This window comes from Macrotis lagotis, chromosome 7 (genome assembly GCF_037893015.1).
Source record: "Macrotis lagotis isolate mMagLag1 chromosome 7, bilby.v1.9.chrom.fasta, whole genome shotgun sequence".
Classification (NCBI taxonomy): Eukaryota; Metazoa; Chordata; class Mammalia; order Peramelemorphia; family Peramelidae; genus Macrotis; species Macrotis lagotis.
Window position 1 is genome coordinate 211,436,808 of NC_133664.1, and position 20,508 is coordinate 211,457,315.

The 20,508-nt window shown below is 33.5% G+C and overlaps 1 protein-coding gene across 6 annotated transcripts in view; it reads right to left on the bottom strand.

Moving 5' to 3' along the window:
• PPHLN1 (periphilin 1) overlaps nt 1-20,508 on the bottom strand; it is a 199,037-nt gene that overhangs the window by 30,852 nt on the left and 147,677 nt on the right. For 5 of the 6 annotated variants that reach the window (XM_074194718.1, XM_074194717.1, XM_074194716.1 and 2 more), the window contains one exon: nt 19,781-19,921. In XM_074194718.1, the coding sequence (XP_074050819.1) occupies nt 19,781-19,921 (141 nt within the window). Of the gene's footprint in view, nt 1-11,547; nt 11,667-19,780; nt 19,922-20,508 lie in introns of all 6 variants that reach the window. The other variant, XR_012470211.1, reaches the window with a different exon arrangement.

Here is a 20,508-nt window from a genome sequence, read left to right on the forward strand (position 1 = left end):
ATCAGTGTCATATATATATGTCAAACCATTTATGTATGTATATATTCAGATACCCAATATATATGCATTTGTTGCTTATCAAAGTTTTGTTTAAACAAACGAATAAGCCTAAGCAATGATAATGATTTCAATCTTCTGGTCAATTTCATTCCAGATACTTTTTATCACACTAAAGATTCCTCTACTCATACTGTGTATAGTTTTTAGCATAAATGAGCAATGCACTTTAAAGTATTTTTCTGCATCAACTAAGATTATCATGGACTTTTACATTTTTATAAAATGATTTATTACATTGATCATTTTCCCAATGTTGAAACATTCCTGTATCCCTCAAATGAATCCAGTTTGGTCATAAAGAATAAATTCTTAGATAAAATGCTAAAATCATTAAGTTTGTATAAGTGGTGTTTTTTTAAAGTAAAATTTGTATAGTATAGAATATTTTATCTTAACCAGGATATTTCCCAATATATAAAATAACTGCTTTGAAAGTAAAGTAGAATTTTTAAAAAAATCAATGACTAGATTGATCTAATTTTAGAATTTTAAAATTAGTGACTGAAATGGCAATAGTTAAGGAACTCAATCATCTTGAATAAAAAGATATTCCATTTCTTATTTCATGGTCTTATTTCATCTGAACAAAAACTTATGACAGCATATTTAAGCATTTGAATTTGGAATATATATTTGCTCTGAGTAAAAACTAGTTCATGTTTATGAATCAAAGAATCAAATCTTACATTCTTTTATATTATCTGTATTAAATAGGATCTTCTCTATTCTCCTCCATTTTATGATCCAGCGATATTGGTCTCCTCGATGTTCCCAGAATAAGATATTACCTGATTCTGAGTATTTTTCTGAGAATTTCACTCCTGCCTGGAATTTTTTTTAGTCTGTTTTCTGGCTTTCTTCAAGTCTCAACTAAAATCTCACCTTCTGTAACAAGTCTTTTATGCTTCTCTGAAATTATCCCAATTTACAATAAATAGAACTTGTTTGTATACAGTACTTCACATGTTGTCTCCCTAGTAGATTGTGAGTTCCCTGAGGAAAAGGGTTATATTTTTGCCTTTCTTTGTATCTCCAGCACTTAGCAAAAGTGTCTTCAATATAGTTGGTACTTAATAAATATTTGGTGACCGATTAGCTACTATAATTGTTATAAAGACAAAATATTAATTTCGATTAGTGGTTGAAAAAGAATTATGAGTGTCAAAAACAACTAATGTTTGAGAAATTCTACACCAAAAAAGTTCAAAATTTACTTTAATGATACTGTGACTATTTTATCTGTAAAAAATATAAAAAACTATATAATTTTATTACTAAAAATCTATCTATATAGAAAAATATATAATATATTCTTTGCATTATGTGTTTAAGATTTATTTTTGCTGTTAAAATCAAAACAAATTCTAAATTTTATGCCAACAATATGAACTAAGCAGATTATTTAAATAGATTTCATAAATGGACTGTGGTTATGAATGAGATGGATACATACATATATTTTTTTAAATGACTACTGTGTAGATTCATTTGTTTAAATTTACTCATCTATAAATATTTTTATTTTCTGCCATTTTTAATTGGGAAAGGGGTGGTAGGAGGAGGAAGGTAGGTAGCAAAAGTGAAATCTAAAAAGGGATATTACTGAAAAGTTTTTAAAATATGAATAAGTGAATAAAAGGAAATGGATAAGCAGGACAGTTTAGCAATTAATGAATAAATTTAATTATGTATTCTTTAAAAAACCACCAATCAGTATGAAATGACTTGTTTCATACTGACCTGCATTTTGTCATCTGCTGTTTATATAAACATACTAATTTTGTGTGTGTTTAAGTTCAAAATATGTTTTCATCTTCTTTAACTGATGTTGGTTCATTAGCTACAAGTCTTGGCAAATACTTGAGTGCTTCAATATGGTTTAAGGCTAAAGATCTCATGAAATATTTCTTATTGCTTTTGAACCTATGACAAAATGTATGACTAAAGGGAGTTTGATGAGAAAGATCATGAAAAATTTTGGTAAAAAGTAAAATCAAAGAAAATATATCTCTTCTGTTAATTAGTATAAAATAATCAAATTGGGCTTATAAAAATACATATTTCACTTTGGAAATTAATTTCATTTTAATAACTACCTAATACTTTTCATATGGCCCCCATAACACTGATGAAATGAAAATATTCTCAAGAGAATAATTGTAAATTTAAAATATCTTCGCTCTCCTCTTTGTTTTGGAGTGGGTAAGGATGCAATCCCTGATCTGAAAAGGGGACCAGGGACTGAAGAGGACAGCAGAGAATTAAAATGATTCACCAAGGGATCAAAATAGGAAAAAGAGGAAAGAGTGTTTAGTGTAGAAATACAGGATCAAGGAATTCCTTATGGACACCGTGTAAAAAAATAAAAGGGTTTGGCAGGGGAAGATGGGGGAAAAGTGGAAAGTCATTAGGTTATGATCACATAAGGATTTCCAAATTCTTGGCCATAGAAGTAGAACATTTCTAAGTGTTGATAAAATCAAGATTACACTCATCTTTTTGTGTAACTGAGGTATGGCGGAGGAGAAATCTCACACGAAGTGAGGCTAAGGAACTCAATGTTTAAGGGATTTGAGGGAGATTCAATATATATGTTGAAGTCCCCCAGTATGAGGGCATGAGTTGGAAAGGGGAAAATAATAATTGTGAATCAAGAAATGATTTCATTGAAGAATGAGTCACTTGGAAATCTGAAGAAAAAGCTATCAGGAATGATTAAGTAGTCTATGCAATGATTTGTAAAGGTTTTTAAGTGGTGAAGATAGGATGAGCATCTAGTAGTAGCAAAAGGGAACAAGGGGCATTTCAATTTTCCTGCCTTGACCAATGAACCAAGAGGAATCCATGAACTGGAAAGGGTAGACAAAGAGGTCAGTGGTTTATAGAGGATGGAGGGAGTGGGAAAGGGAAAGATTTGAGAATAATAGGAATTTTATTGCCTATGGAATAGGCAAATGATGGATTTATATCAGTTTCTGGAAGGGGTACAACAAAAGTAATGGGTAGTATTTGGCTAGGACTGTGGGATAGGTGAGTTGAGTGGATGAGAATATGAGAATTCAGGTGGTAGAAATGGATTCTGGATGATGACCTACAAGGGTTTGGAGTCACTGGGATGTATAAGGTCAGGTATAAGAATGTTTATCACTGAATGGAAAACACAACTCCTCTTCTCTAAGGAGGCCAGGGATCGGGCAATGGACAAGAGCAGCATGAAACTGAAGGCAATGGAGAGGTGAAAGGCCCCATTTCACTACTCCTCTTCTCTCTAAAGGCTAGAGAATAGGCAAGAAAACTGTACAGCAAGAGAAAGAAACTTTACTGCCCCCTACCTTTAAAATACACAATAGGATATAGAAAGTCTGAGGTCAAAGCTGTTCTTCTGTGAACCAGAGGTTCTCCATATTGTAAGGAGATCAAACTGGCAATAAGAGACAGAGATTACTATGTGGGGGTGCCAACAGAAGTCACTATGTAACTTTCATGTGTCTCCCAGAGTTCACAAGTTGAAAGTCTAAGTAGGAGAAGCTAAAGATATGGATTGACTACTCAATATAACTTTTGATGAATTACAAATTCCTTAAGGCTTTGGTATTTTATATTTTATGACAACCTAAAGTCAATATAGAATAATAAATCTAAAATGAAGAATTTATATCTAGATGTTTATCCCTGGAATATTTCAAGTATGTCCAATGGATTGAAAACCAAAAACACAAATTTGTATGAATGTCACTGTTATGAAGCACCTAACTGAAATTAAGCTTTATTGTATAGGTCCATAGACAATTTCTAAGAAAGAGATAATATATTCATTGAATTCATAAATATTGCTACACAGTATTAATTTTACAATTTTACAGTTTCCTATAGTACTTTAATTTACAATACTAAAGTACTTTGTCTCAAACAGTTCCTTAGCTTTAAAACTACCCCAAGGGCAATTAGGTGGTGCAGAGAATAAGGCCCTAGAGTCAGGAGAATCTGAGTTCAAATGGGGCCTCAAGCACTTCATACTTATTAGCTGTGTGATTTTGGGCAAATCACCTAATCCCATTGCCTTGAAAAAGCAAACACAAAAATTACTCCAAATAGAGTACCAACACTGATGATGATACATTTTCTCCAATCTCTATAATTTTAAAACTGCCCTAAAAGAGCAATGTTTACACAGGCCGAGACTACAAGCTCAAGAATTAACCAAGAATGGTAATTCCTAAACAGTGAGTACTGCTTCGCTCTCCTAATTAATGCATTCTGGGAGGGCTATAGAGGTTGACTCATGGATCTAACACATAATTCCAATCTGTCCTTTCTACTCAAATTCCCACTACCTTTACCACAAGAAATTTTCTATTTTGTGGGGCATGAATAGCATTCTGGCAATGGAACAGGGAATAAAGGTAAATGGTGGATTTATATCAGTTTCTGGAAAGGGTTCTTTTTGAAAAAGCCTGAAAGAAAGGGACCTGGGACTTTGGACAGATTGTGGCTATTGAAAAGATAATTCCTGGGCTTATGAGGAATCAAAGAAAGCTTTGGGATTCAGCCTTGAGGAAAACTACTATAAAAAAAAGAAAGCACTCAGACAGTGACTAATAGGATACTATAAGGAAAAAAAAGATGGAAATTACCAAAGAACTCAGGCAAAAAATGAAGATATTAACAAAAGAAAATCTGTCAAACATTTATGAATAAATATTGCAAGACAAACAAAAAAATCCACATTTGATGTGGTAGAGAACTGAATGAATGCCATAGAGAACACAAAATCATAGCAACATATTTGCAAATGGTTTTCAAGATAAATAAGAAATATGAAAGCAGAATTTATGTCTGCATCACCAAAACTTCAATCCACATTAGCAAACCTCACCAAGGAAATAAAAGAGAAAAACTAATGGTAAATGCCAATATACAGAAGTAAAGGAAATTTAGAGAAAGAAAAGCAAAAACATTAAAAAAAATGACTGCTATAGAAGCAAAACACTGATCTCAAAGCAAGGGTTTTAGAGAGAAGTTAAGGATAATAGGCATCCCAAAAGAATATTACAAATAAAAAACATTATATTGCAAAGGAAAAAATACATGAAAATAACCTAGAAATTCAAAATATTGATAATAAATTGCCAAAAGAAAGAATCTACAGATTATTTCAAGCAGAAAAATAATTCAAGGCAGCAGGGAAAAAACTTTGAAAGATAAAAGAAATTTGAAAAACATAAGGCTATTCCACAAAGATCACAAACTGCAGTAGAGAATGAAACAATGTTTCCAAAGAATAAGATTTCCAAGATGTAACTCAAGGTAACATACTCTTCAATCCTGAGTGTAATCAATAATAAAGAAAAAGATGAACCTTCAATAAAAGAGGTATTTGAAATATTCCTATCAAGAAAATGTGAACCTGATTGCAAATGTGATATGCTTTACAAATACATGAGAAAACAGAAATTATAAGAAAGGTAAACAAATACTGCAACCAAGGAAAACACAGGGGAAAATTAAAAGGAGAAAGAAATCTATATGGTTAACAACAACAAAAAATGACAATTTCCTAAAAGGGGAAATCCACAAGGTGAGGAAGGTAAAAATGGAAATCAGTTAAAATCAGAGATGATGGAGGAATAGGTCTGTAATATGATACTGACATATTTACTGAAAAGTAACTTCAGAATTGGAAGTCACATAAAAGAAGAAAGTGAAAATATATGATGTATTAAATGATGTAGGGAATAAGAACTCCTACTGGGGAAATGGTAAGATGTCAAAAAGAGGGAACAAAAGGCAGAAAAAGTTCAGTGATGGAAGGGATGCTAATAAAGAAAGCTCCAGAGAAGTAGAAAGACAGCCAAAACAGGAAATGAGGACTTTACAACAGGTATAATCTCAAACTAATTAGTGCTTAATTAGTGCTTTTGATTTCAAGAGAAGGGCAAATCAGAGTTCCTGTGGGTAAATGAAATGTGGAAAGGCACGGAACCAGAAAGGAGGTTTCATGGTATTATAGGAGAAAGATGATCATGGAAAGAGCAACAGGTAATAATAATCAATCTCACAGGCAGCATCAAAGGACAATTACTTCTATTTTAGAAATTATTTCTTAGAAATTATAAAATACTTCCATCTTTTCTATCAACTGCACAACTTAGTATTTCTAAAATGATACATAATAGGGAAGCTGGATGCAAGATCTACAAAGCAATTACACAGAATCTAATTCTATGAGGAATAAAAAGACTAAAGAAGAAACAAACAAGTATAAAAGTCATAAACTAATGAATAAATAAATCTACAAAAGGGTAACTAATTGGTGAAGAATAAGAGAAAATCACTTTTAGAAAAAAAGGCAGAAAAAGAAAATTAAAAACAAACAAAAAAGTCAAAGGAGAAAATAGAAAGGGAAATTTGACTTGATTACTTAAAAAAAAAGAAGGGAAGAATTATATTAGTAGATAAAAGAAAGAAAAAGGAATCAAAATATAAACAAACCAAACTCCAAAGCTAGGGAAATGGATTAAAAAGGGAAGGATTATATTTGGATGAAGGGAAGAGAGTCAATAGGAATAGAGTTGCCCTAAAGGAGATTAAGGTAAAATAACTGAAATGATAAAATACAGTCTTTACCAAAGAAGAAGAAAAGAAACTAATTTGGAGGGAGGGATCCCAATATCTGAGACAATGGAAGAAAATATAAATATAAAATCAATATATACATATAAAATATAAACACAAATGGATTAAATCATCCAATAAAATGTTTAAAAAGTGAGATTTTTTAAGAAAACTATAATACGCAATCTCCTGCTTCAACATTAGTGAGAATGCAGTAAGACAGGTACACAAGTACATTGTTGTTAAACGCTATGAATATAATTTCCATTGTGGAAAGTAATTTTAAATTATAAAAAATTGTGACTAAAATATCTATATGTGAGCCAGAGATTTAACTACTAGACTAAAACCTGAAGGAAGACTTTCCTAAGATGAAAGTTTCCATATAAACCAAAACATTTACAACAGCACTTTTTAAAATAACAAATAATCAGAAACAAATTCCCCTATTGACTGGGGAATGTTAAATAAATTGTAGAACATGAATGCAATGGAATATTACTATGCTGTAACAAATGATGACTATGACAAAAATAAATAAATAAATAAATAAATGGAGAGACCTATAAGAAACGACTAAGTATGAAGTAAGCAAAGTCATGAAAAAATATCACCAAAATTAAAATGGAATCACAAAAATAATCAAATGTAAAATTATAAAGAAGGATAACTCCAAAGAGATATGAGATATGAGAAAACACCTCCACGTAAACCCTTTAAAAAAGCAAAAGGTTCATAAGTGAGGTCACTTGATCATATTTTCAGAGTTTTCCTTTAATATATTGACCAAGTTTACTAACTTTTTAAATCTTTAAAAATAGGAAAATTCTCTCGAACAGAGCAAAGAGAAGGCTAGTAGGAAAAATACGTGATAACAATTTAATAGAAAACTAGAGAAAAAACAGGTAAATGAATAGAAGAATTGTTCGGGGATAAGAAAATAGATACAAAGGCATAAAAACAATTACAAATATCTCAAAATATTTCATGACAAAGAAAATAGAACCAAATTGATATAACTCAAAAATGTAAATATTCTGGATCAAGGAATATCTGGGAAGAAGCAAAAAGACAGTAACGTTAAAATAATATACATTCTCAAAACAAGAAAAATAAATTGATCTTAGAAACAAGATGGGCAGAGACAACTTAAAAACCATAGACCTGGGGCAGAGCCAAGATGTCAACATGAAGGGATCTTCTCTTAGGAGCTCTCTGACAAAAACTCATAAACTAAGGACTCTAACTAAACTTTCGAGAGACAGAACCCACAAAGGGACCCAGTGAGTCAGTTCTCCTACTCAAGGTAACCTGGAAAAGAGCAGAAAGGCTCTGCTCCCTGGGATCGGAGGGGCAGCCTGCCAGAGGGGTGGCGGGACAGAGCCAAAGAACTTCAGCCTCCCGGAGGAGCCACGGCTCACAGCAGCGGGTGAGTCTCCTGAGCTGCACCCCAGGGAGCACCGGCACAAAGTGGGGGAACAGTGGGGGACCTCTGCCAGAGCGAGAACATGGAGCCCAGCCCTCAGGGCACACAGCCAGCACCTTGATCTTTCGGGTAAGCAGGAGCCCCCAGGGCATGAGCCCATTGAGCTGAGGGAGGGGAGTGAAGAGAGAGAGAGACTGCAGAGCTCTATCCTCTGTCTCTGGAACAGGACTCTGGGGCTCTGACCACATTCAGATCCTGATCCCAGTCTAGGCCCCCCAATAGAACAACAGGCTCCATGGCAGAGGGGGGTGCTTATGTTCATTCACAGACCAGGAGGGAGGACAGAACCTCACACACTGAGACCTTTGTGGGAGTGTCCCAAAAGCTTAGGAAGCACCCCCAAAAAACAGGCTTAGGCTGGGAAAATGAACAAGCAAAGAAATAAGAGGAAGACCACTGAGAAATATTTTGCAAATGAGCCCAAGAAGGATCAAAATACTCAGTCTGAAGATGAGGAAGCACAAGTTCCTGCATCTAAAGACTCCAAGAAAAACAGAAATTGGGCTCAGGCTATGATACAGCTCAAAAAAGACTTTGAAAATCAAATGAGGGAGTTGGAAGAAAAACTGGGAAAAGAAAGGAGAGAGACGCAGGAAAAACATGAAAATGAAGTCAGCAGCTTAGTCAAGGAAATCCAAAAAAAATGCTGAAGAAAACAGCAGGCTAAAAAACAGTTAAGGTCAAATAGATAAAACAGTTCAAAAAAGTTATTGAGGAGAAGAATGCTTTAAAAAGCAAAATTGGCCAGATGGAAAAAGAGATAAGAAAACTCTCTGAGGAGAACAAATCCCTCAAACAAAGAATAGAATTCAGGGATATTGATGAATTTACCAGAAATCAGGAATCAATACTTCAAAACCAAAAAAATGAAAAATTAGAAGAAAATGTAAAATATCTCATTGAAAAAACAACTGATATGGAAAACAGACTTAGGAAAGATAATTTGAAAATTATTGGAATACCTGAAAGTCATGATCAGGAAAAGAACCTTGACATCATTTTCAAAGAATTACTACAGGAAAATTGCCCTGATATTCTAGAAGCAGAGGGCAAAATAGAAATGGAGAGAATCCACCAATCCCCCTGAGAAAGAGATCCCAAAAAACCAACCCCTAGGAATATTATAGCCAAGTTCCAGAACTCCCAAGTCAAAGAGAAAATATTACAAGCAGCCAGAAGGACACAGTTCAAATATTGTGGAGCTGCAGTCAGGATCACACAGGACTTAGCAGCAACTACACTGGAAGCTCGTAGGGCTTGGAATACAATATACCGGAAGGCAAAAGAGCTTAGAATGCAGCCAAGAATGAACTACCCAGCAAGGCTGAATGTCCTCTTCCAGGGAAAAAGATGGACTTTCAATGAACCAGGGGAATTTCAAAGGTTCCTTTTGGAATGGCCAGAGCTGAACAGAAGGTTTGATCTTCAGATACAGGACTCAGGTGAAGCATGGAGATTGGGTGAGAGGGGGAAAATATGAGGGACTTAATGAGGATGAACTGCATGTATAGAAAAATGATACTGATAATATTCATATGAACCATCTCAGTTAATAGAGCACGTAGAGGGAGCTTTTATAGTTGAAGCACAGGAGAAAGCTGAATTTGAAGATAAAATATGGTGTAAAAATGGAGTCAATAGGAAAAAAAGGTAAATGGAAAGGGAGAAAGAAAAAGGAGAGGGGGAATAGGCCAAGATATTTCACGTAAGATTTTTTTTATTACAATGAGCTATTGCAATGATATGGAAGGGGGGAAGCAAGAGGGAATGAGGGAACCTTTGCTCTCATCAGAGATGGCTAGGAGAGGAAACAGCATATATACTCAATGGGGTATAGACATCTGGAGTAAGAAGGAGGGGGGAGCAGGGGGAAGGGGTGGGATGTGAATAAAGGAGGAGAGGATGAACCATGGGGAGAGAGTGGTCAGATATAACACATTTTCTTTTTTACTTCTTGCAAGGGGCTGGGATTTGATGGCCTGCCCAGGACCATAGGGCCGGGTGGATTCTGGGCCTAAGGGGTGGTATGGGGGCTCAGGGCTTCTTGGCCCCAGGACCAGGGATCTGTCTGCTGCGCCACTCAGCGACCCTACAGCAGAGGCAGAGTGAAAGGAGAGAGAAAATATAGTACATGGTAGTGGAGAAATAAGAAAGGAGGGAGTTGCGATCAGCAATGGCAACGTTGGAAAAATATGGAAGTAACTTTTGTGATGGACTTATCATAAAGAATGTGATCCACTCATGACAGAGTTGATGGTGTTGGAACAAAGACTGAAGCACATTTTTTGTTATTATTATTTGGGGGAGGGTGCAGGGCAAGTGGGCCTGGGTGGCCTGCCTGGAGCCACATAGCAGAATGATCTTTGGGTGTCTGAGGCCGGATTTGGACCCAGGTGCTCCTGGCTCAAGGGCCAATGCTCTGTCTGCCACCCAGCCACCCCTACTATTATTGCTATTTTATTTTATTTGGGTCTTTTTTTCCCTTCTTTTTGGTTTTTGCAGGGCAGTGGGGATTGAGTGGCTTGCATGTCACGTGGCTGGGTGATTATTGGGTTTAAGAGGCTGGATATGGACTCAGGTGCTCGTGGCTCCAGGGCTGGTACTTCGTCCATTGCACCACCTGGCAATACCTACAATTATCACTATAATTTTTTTTTTTAATTTTAATGTTTTTCTCTCCCCTTTACTTTTTTGCCCAAGCAAGTCTATCTATATTCATGGGGGAGGGGTATTTTGTTTACTTGTAAACAAGTATATTTTATTAATGTAAAAAACCCCATTTGTACGAAATGAGAATAAAAAAAAACATTTTAAAAAAACCATAGACCTATCAGAAGAACCAAGAAAAGGCAAAAAAACCTGAACACCCTAATGCAAGAATACCAAAAAGCTGCCCAGATCATCTAAACAGTGAACAGAAAGTATCAATTGGAAACAACAACAACAACAACAAAACAACTTTGCCTCAAGTCACACAGTGGTTAAACTTAACAATCCCCAATTATAAACAACAAATTAACACAACCTTTAGAGAAAGACAATCAAATATAATCCAAAGCAAATTGTAATAATTTTCTGCCCTCCAAGATACATCAATAACTTACAGATGATCCTATTAGTGCAGTTTGAAACACACTTAGACTTTGTGAAACTTCAAGTTTACTCAAAAAAATGGCAAGATAATAAAATATGCTAAGTCAATGTTGATGGAGTTATAGACTAATGCACTGGAGGAAACACTATGAATCAGCACAAATATTTTGAAAAGCAACATGAAATTATGCAAATAAAATTACCAAAATGCCCACTCCCTTTGAGCCAGAGATTCCACTACTAGATATAAAGCTCAAGAAGGCTATTGATATAAAGAAAGTCTCCATACTCACCAAAATATTTCTAGCAGCACATTTTTTTGTGTGTGATAGCAAAGAACTGGAAACAAAGTAGATGCCCATCAACTGGATGATGGCTAAACAAACTGGCACATGAATGTAATGGAATATTCCTGTATCATAAGCAACAATGAGTATGATAAATACAGGGCAGCATGAAAGACATATATAAAGTGAAGTAGAATTAAGTTAAATAGAGCCAAGAAACAATATACATAAATGACTAAAACAATGCAAATAGAAAGAATAACCACAAAATAATCTCAAGTGAACATTACAAAATTACAAAAAAAGCAGAGTGGCCCCAAAGAAAACTTATGAAAAGATAATTCTTTTCACTACTTTATAGAGATGGGAAATCAACATATGGAACACTGAAGACATTCTCAGATTTTCTTGATTTTTTATTTTCTTTTACTACTCTTTACTCCCTAACAATATTCCTTGATATATTGGCTGTTTCCCTGGGAGGGAGCAGGGTGAGGAATACAAAGGAAGCTTTAGAAATTGTTCAAGAACATTTTAAGGTAGTTGTAATCAACAGGAAGGTTTCATATAGAAAGGGGCATCTAAGTTGAGTCTTTAAAAAAAGGTGAAAGAAGTTAATTGGCAAGATGGAAAAAAAATCCATTCCATGGACACAGGATGGCATGAGAAAAGGGAATGAGGGCAAAAGGAGAACAATTATGGTGACTAGTGAATAAGATAGTTTCACTAAAAGAGAATATTTGAAGTAAAGTAGTCTGAGATAAGGATATACAGATTAAGTTGGAGTAATTGGAATAAAAAACATAGACCTGTCAGAAGAATTAGAGATTCAGATTTAGCATAAAGATTTCATTTATTAAAGAACAGGGAATTTCCTCATCTATAAAATGAATAGAAAGCAATGTAGTATTGCCAGAAGGAGTTACGAACTTAAAAATAAAGTGCTAGGTTCAAAATTTATCTCTGCTGAGTGTCTTTGGGTTGCCATTTAACCTATACAAAACTTAGTTGATTTATCTATCAATGGAGACTGCTTTAAATGCATAAAAGAATACATAGAATTACAAAGAAAAGTAATTAAATTGAAACAAGTAATAAAAATATTGCTAAAATAATATCAGAGACTCCTGGTTAAGAACCCCACTGTTACACAATCTTCAATCTCCTTTACTACTATTCCATGGCATTATAACTTATGTTCTATTATTCAATCACAGTAAATTTACATTTATTCTTTAGTTCAAGAATTCCACTATTTACAAAGCATTGCACTATACATATTTTAATTAGGTTATCACAATTATATATTCCAAAACTCCTGTAAAAACTGAGATTCAGAAACTATTTGTCCAAGGTTTCAAAGTAATTTAAGTAGCAGAACATGAACCCAGGTCATGTGCATACTATTCAATTCATATATAAACTTGTATGATTCTCTGAATAATATGCTAAAATGAAATCATCTAATATGATAGGTAATTATAATGTTTCCATTGTGATTTTACTCCTAAAAACAAACTCAGAGATAGATTACACTGTTTAAATATCCAGTTCTTTATAAGCATAAAGGATTTTTCATCTCAAATTTAACTTAGCTTTTTTTTTGCCTTATTAATATTATTCCATTAGCTCAGACTGATACATTACCTTGAATATGCCTGCAGTTACACATTTGGTCACCACAAAAATTGAACTGAAAACCTTAAAATTATCTCATATTTTCCCTTGAATTTTGACTTACAAAAACTATGCAAAATTTTATTTCTAGAATTTAAACTTTAAAAATGTTTTATTATCAAAGGGAAGTTATATAGCTCTTTTTAACATAGGTTTATTTTAGGTTTTTCCAGGAAAAGAACAAAAGCAGATCAGAATAACATTATTTTAATATAATTTTTGATTAGGTAGAATTTTAGAAATGAATCTTTGAGATCATGTTGTCCAAAAAGATATGGGTATTTTAAATTCTTGTTTGCAATATTAATAAATTTATCAAAATACAGTATAATATCAATTCAGAAGTCCAAGACCCAATGCCTGCAGTTGTTATTGTTCAGTCATGTCTAACTCTTTGTGACCTCATATAATACAGTACCATGAGGTTTTCCTGGCAAGGACTTACTGGAATGATTTGTCATGTCCTTTTTCAGTACAACAAAGCAAAAAGAGGTTAAATGATATGCCTAGGATCACACAGCTATTAAGTGCCTGAGACCTGATATGATATCAAATTTTCCTGACTCCAAGTCCAGTGCAGTATTCACTTAAACCACCTAGTTTTCTCCTAGGCAAACTGAGGTTAAGTGACTTACCCAAAGTCACAGAGCTAGAAAGTGTCTGAGTCTACATTTGAATTTTGATCCTGACTCTAGACCCAGAACTTAATGAGGCACCTCAAACATAATGCAGATTTCTCAATTAACAAGTTCGCTCCATCTGGTATCTTGATGACATGTGCTTTGGAAATATAGGTGCTTCAAATTACACACTATTTTGAATAAACAGCTATTATTTTAATAAAGATTACTGATAGTATAAGGCACTGGGATAAGATACACATTTCAACTTACTAAATAAAAGGAATGTATATTTTGAGCTAAAATGTGATGTCAGATTCTAATAGCAGTCTTGGAGTTATCTAAAATATTGTATTTAAGGAAAACAAATCATAATATGTCACTCTCTTTAAGGTTAAGGCTGAAATTTACACAGCTGCCCCCCTCCCCCAATTCCCCAAAATCAAGGAGCTGTAAGGTTTTTTTTCAAATTATTTAATTTGTACATTACTAAAATAGTCTTGCTAGGTGTAATTTAACCAGTTTCCTCAAAGAAATTATTTTCATTTGCAAAATTGAGAAGGGATTTTATTTATATTGTCACCCAGATTTTTAAATGGGAAAGATTCATACATGAGTCATAATACTACAATCATTTGTATAAAATGTAGTTGCTGCCAGTGTAAAGATTCTAATTCTAAAACAAGTACTATTGAATTTAACAAAGTTTTGTGAAGAGGTCATGATACAGCTGAATTAAGATTTACTTCATTAATATTTTTTTCTATTCCCCCCCCCAAAAATAATAGATAATTTCTGGGGAATGAGAAGCACTATAACTTAAAAATAAGAATTTTAAGAATCCAGGTCTGAGAAAGTTATGCAGTAATTACAAACTATAATATAAAATGTAAAATGATTACAGAGGAAATGAGCCAGGAGAAAGGGAAAGATAGAAAATAGATGAAGAACTAGGGATGAGAGAGGACGCAATCTGTTGATGGAGAAAGAACAGAATGGATTTACTTTAACAAGAAAAGATTTTAATTTGGTAAGGAGTAAGGCTATTTCATTACGTGAGACAGAGGTAAAGGAGGAAAAAAAGTGACAGAAGACACCAGACAAAAGATGAAGAAGAGAAAGAGTTCTGTAAAAATTATAAGGCAAGTACTCTGAGGTATCACCTCACACCTCTCAGACTGGCCAATATGACCAGAAAGGATAATGATCATCGTTGGAAGGGTTGTGGGAAATCTGGGACACTATTCTACTGCTGGTGGAGCTGTGAACTCATCCAACCTTTCTGGGGAGAAATTTGGAGCTATACCCAAAGGGCAACAAAAATGAGCATACCCTTTGATCCAGCAGTACCACTACTGGGTCTATACCCTGAAGAGATGATGAAAAAGGGTAAAAACATCACTTGTACAAAAATATTCATAGCAGCCCTGTTTGTGGTGGCTAAGAATTGGAAATCAAGTAAATGTCCTTCAATTAGGGAATGGCTTGGCAGACTGTGGTATATGTATGTCATGGAACACTATTGTTCTATTAGAAACCAAGAGGGATGGGAATTCAGGGAAGCCTAGAGGGATTTGCATGAACTGATGCTGAGTGAGATGAGCAGAAAGAGAAAAACACTGTATACCCTAAGAGTAACATGGGGGTGATGTTTGACCTTGATGGATTTGTTCATTCCATCAGTTGTAACAATCAGGGACAATTTTGGGCTGTCTGCAATGGAGAATACCATCATCTGTATCTAGATGAAGAGCCGTGGAGTTTAAACAAATTTCAAGGACTATTCCCTTTAATTTAGGAAAAAACCCCTAGATATCTTATTGTCTGATCTTGTTATCTCTTATACTTTTTGTTTCTTCCTTAAGGATATGATTTATCTCTCATCACACTCAATTTGGATCAATGTACAACATGGAAACAAAATAAAGACTGACAGATTGCTTTCGGGGCGAGGGTAGAGAAGAAAGATTGGAAGAAAAATTGTAAAACTCAAAACTCAAATAAAATCTTTAAAAAAAATTATTGAAATAGTACACTACTGGTCATTTTGAAATGTTATCTTATGTCATCATGGTCAGAAAACATGATTTATTATAAGTATAAATATATAAAATTGTATTTCACCTAATCATGATTGATAAATAAATAAAAATAAAAAAAGTTATAAGGCAAGGTTCTCAGTTGAGAGTGGGGAGAGGGGAATCATGGGAAGTTTAAGGAAGAATGAAAAGGTTTGGAAGAACTTTTGTGGAAAATGGAATAGTGAATGATAAATGAGGAAAGTACGGCAGAATTGCCTAGCAGAAATGAGGCTCTAATTGAGGCTATATGAGTAAAAGAAATTTGTAATGGACCCAGTCAAAACAATTGAGTTTCTCTATCTCTGTCAGCAGCACATATAGTAGGTATGATGAATAATGGGGGTAAATCAAGGTTTAAACATGGCTCAATGAAATGATAAGGGATTTATAGAATAAAAAGAGAAGAACAGTGCAGAGTTGAACTGATTCACCAAGGAGGGAAGAGAAAAGAGGAAAGGATCGCTACAGCAGGGAAGATGGCCCAATAGAACTAAGGGGTCAAGGTGAGGATGAAAAGCAGGGTCATATAAAGAAGGGAGAAGAGAAAGGTTAAAAAAAGACAGTAAATTTTGGTCAAATAAAGGAATTTCAGAATTCTTGAAGATAGAGGTGGGTACATTGGTGATAATTAGGATTAAGGGCATAACCATCTTTGTTTTTTTAAAAAGATAAACATCAAAAAAAAACAAGAAAAATGAATCACAAATGAATTGAACATTTGACATAAAAAGACATGAAAGAAAGAAATATTTCAAAGTTAAACAATTAGTTGACCTACTCATAAATCTACTCTAATTAAACTCCCTCTATTAGTCCCAGTGATATCAGAAAGGACACATATATCATTTCAGTAACACAAAGAACAGAGCCTGGTCTGAGGTCAGGAAACCCTGGTTTCAAATCCGACCAAAGAGATTTATTACCTATGTGACTTTGGGCAAGTCACTTGACTTCTATTTGACTCATTGAGGATCAAAAGACATAATACTTGTAAAGCACTTTAATAAAGTACTTGGCACACAAGAGGCACTAAATGTCTTGTTATAAATCTCTTGTTTGTTTGCTTGTTTGTTTGTTTGTTTCTTTCTTTCTTTCTTTCCCCTCACCCATTCCCTTTCCATATTGAATTAAGCATTTGTTAAGAATTTGTTTAGTTTTTTTGTCATTGTTCATTCATATTACATTTTTCATTCATGTTTACATTTTAAAGTTTCTCTTCACTCTTGTGTTTCACATGAAAGAAAGAATGAAGCAGGAAATAGTGGGAGCAATTTGCTAAAGAAATAGAGATTTGAGGGGATAGTATCAAGATTGCCTGTTGATGGGGCAGCTAGGTGGCACAATGGATAGAGCACTGGGCCTGGAGTCAGGAGTACCTGAGTTCAAATCCGAACTCAGACACTTAATAATTACCTAGCTGTGTGGCCTTAGACAACCCATTGCCTTGCAAAAACTAAAAACAAAAAAATAGAAAAAAAAAAAGATTGCTTATTGAATTTGCCTTGTAAGGAGAAGAGTCACTTCTGCATCCTAGACTGGAAGGAAGGAGAAGATTGTGGAGATGTCTGAATGATGTGAGATGTGGAAAAAGGAGAGAGGGTAAAGATTTCAGTGACTGGTCTAAGTTCTTTCAGTGAAGTCCTTAGCTGAAAAGGTGTGAAGAAATAAAATGGGAGGAATGAAAAAAAAAATGAGGTTACATAAAGTTACACAGGATAATGGCATACACCAAAGTGAATAAATTACAGATGAATAAAATGCTTGTCTTGGTTCTAAGAAGAATGCACAGTTAATATTTCTTGGTCTATGTTTTATAATGTGTTGGTTATTGTACATATGTGCATGTAAATAATCTGTAAAAACATGTTAATTATATTACAATGTTAATTATATTTTATTATTGTAACATAATCATTATATAATTAATTAATATATGTTAGGAAAGAGTATTCATTTTCATGATAGGTATCTTCATTCAAAAACTTTGGCGACCACTTTAGAAGTCTCCTTAACAGAATATTCAGAAAAGAACACTATTTATTTGTTAAATAAATTGAATGCTGAAGGTAGGTAAATTCAAATAATTTTCATGTTGAGACCAAAGTAATATAAGGAATGGCAAATTCCAAATTTTTCACTTTAATAAATGAGAAGTGAGAACATCTAATTTCTAAAATGGCCTTGGTAAGTTCATTATTATTATATACATTAAAAAGTTTAACAACTAAAACTGTTTCACACTATAAAACTCTTTAGAAATAAGATAATATTTTTAAAGTGCTTAAAATAGTATCTGGCACAAAGTGGGTGCTATATAAATACAAGCTATTGTTATATTAACACAGTTGGTGGCAGTGAATAGTGATGAACCTGGAATCAAGAAGATCTGAGTTCAAATGTGACCTCAGACATTTAGAAGCTATGTAATTTAACTTTTGTTTAAAAATAGGGATAACAATAGCTCCTACCACCCAGGATTGTTAAGATCAAATGAGATAATAATTGCAAAACACTTATGTGTCTAGCACCATTTATATGTCAGCTGTCATCATTCTTAAAATCTAGTAACTTATTAGTTGTGTAACTGTGCAAGGGTCATTTAGTCTCAATTTCCTTAACTATAAAATGGAGATAATCTCTACCTCAGAGAATTAGATTAAGAACCAAATGGGGTAATATTTATAAGTAGCTCTTAGTACAATGTCTAAAACATAATAGATGCTGTTTAAATACTTATTTCTTCCCTTTAAAGAGAATACTTGGGGCAGCTGGGGAGTCAGAAGTACCTGAGTTCAAATCTGACCTCAGACACTTAATAATTACCTAGCTGTGTGGCCTTGGGCAAACCACTTAACCCCATTGCCTTGCAAAAATAAAAAAATAAAAAAAAAATAAAGAGAATACTTAAGATTCTTTCTAAAATTAGTATATTTTTAAAACTGAATTTGGAGATTGCAATTGAATTAGATAAGGTTATAAATGGTAAAAAAAAAACACAAAGTTTTATATACATATATAAAATGGTAATTTAAGATCACCAAACACTGGAACTAGCACCAACAAAGTCATCTAGTCCAACTTCCAAACCATTAACCTGAAAATGAAAATTTCATCTTCACATTCACAATAGAGAAAAAGAAAACTGGACATAGTCCATATGTAACATAACTAAGGAACACATATTTAAAAGACTTTAGAAGAAAGATTTATAGGAAGGATTCAAAAAGTGAAGTGAAAGTGACGTGAAGTGAAGTGAAACAAACTAACTAAAATTGTACCAATGAATTAAATTCATGAAGATGGGAAGAACTCAGTAAAATTCTGAAGGTATAAAGAAGCAATTTGTAAGAAATAGGTAAATTGCCTATGTGATTGTACAGGAAATTGACTGACCAACTTAGATTTTTTTAAAATAAAACATTCAAGGAAGACAATGAAAGTAAATTCAAAAGTTTATCAAAGTACTATAAAAATGTCAACAGTGCTAAAGTTCAGAATGAACAAAGGCTAGTGACAAATACCAAATATGACAAAAACTGTTTTTGTCTTTAAAGGTATATATACTATTTGATTACAAATGGCTGCTTGGCTTCTTTCATTCAATGAAATTCTATCATTCTTATTCAGGATAATAAGATAGAAGCTAGAATCTGCATCTCTCTTCATAGAGAATTATGACTGCTACATAGAATAATAAAGAATTTAATGTTGGTAAAAACAGATTAATCAGCTAATCAATATTAATTAACATTTAATATTAAAGAAATATTAAGTTATTTTTACAATAATCTTTATCCACTGAAATATGTGAGTAAGTTGAAGTTAATATAGTATATGATATATTTTTAAAAATCAGAATACCTGTTCAATTTCTTTGGTCTTTGATGCTATTGCTTTTGAGCGACTTGTTACCTGGTTGTCTTCAAACAGTTCAATACTATCTGTGGCATTTGTCTCAGGCTCTTCAGGTTGGTCATTGTACAATGGCACTGAAGAACCAGCCTTTAAAAAAGAATAAAATTGATATTCAATTATATTAAACCACATAAACGATGGAATCAACACAGTCAAAATTAAAAGGAAAGCAGGAAACTGACAAGAAATTTTTCTAAAAACTGTAAGGAATGGAACCAACTTCATAAAAATAAGAGGAACTCGCCCAAGTAATAAATGGTGAAAGTATATGAACTGCAGTTTTTCAGAAGAAGAAATCAAAGCTGTCACAAGAAAAAAATGTTCTAAATGACTAAACATTAAAGAAAAGCAAATTAATACAATTCTTAGGTTCTACCCTTATAACTATCGGATTGGTTAACATGACAGAAGAAGAAAAATATTAATATCAGAAGGGATGTGAAAAATAAGCACACTAATGCACTGTTGTTGGGAGCTGCCATTTTAAATTGAAACTATGCCGAAAGGGCTATAAAATTACACGTACCCTTTGACCCAGCAATATCACTTCTAGGTTTATATTCTAAAGAGGTTAAAGAAAACAGAAAGGTCCCATATGTACAAAAACATTTATAGCAGGTTTTTCTGTTGTGGCAAAGAATGGGAAATTGAAAGGATGTTTATCAAACTGAAAT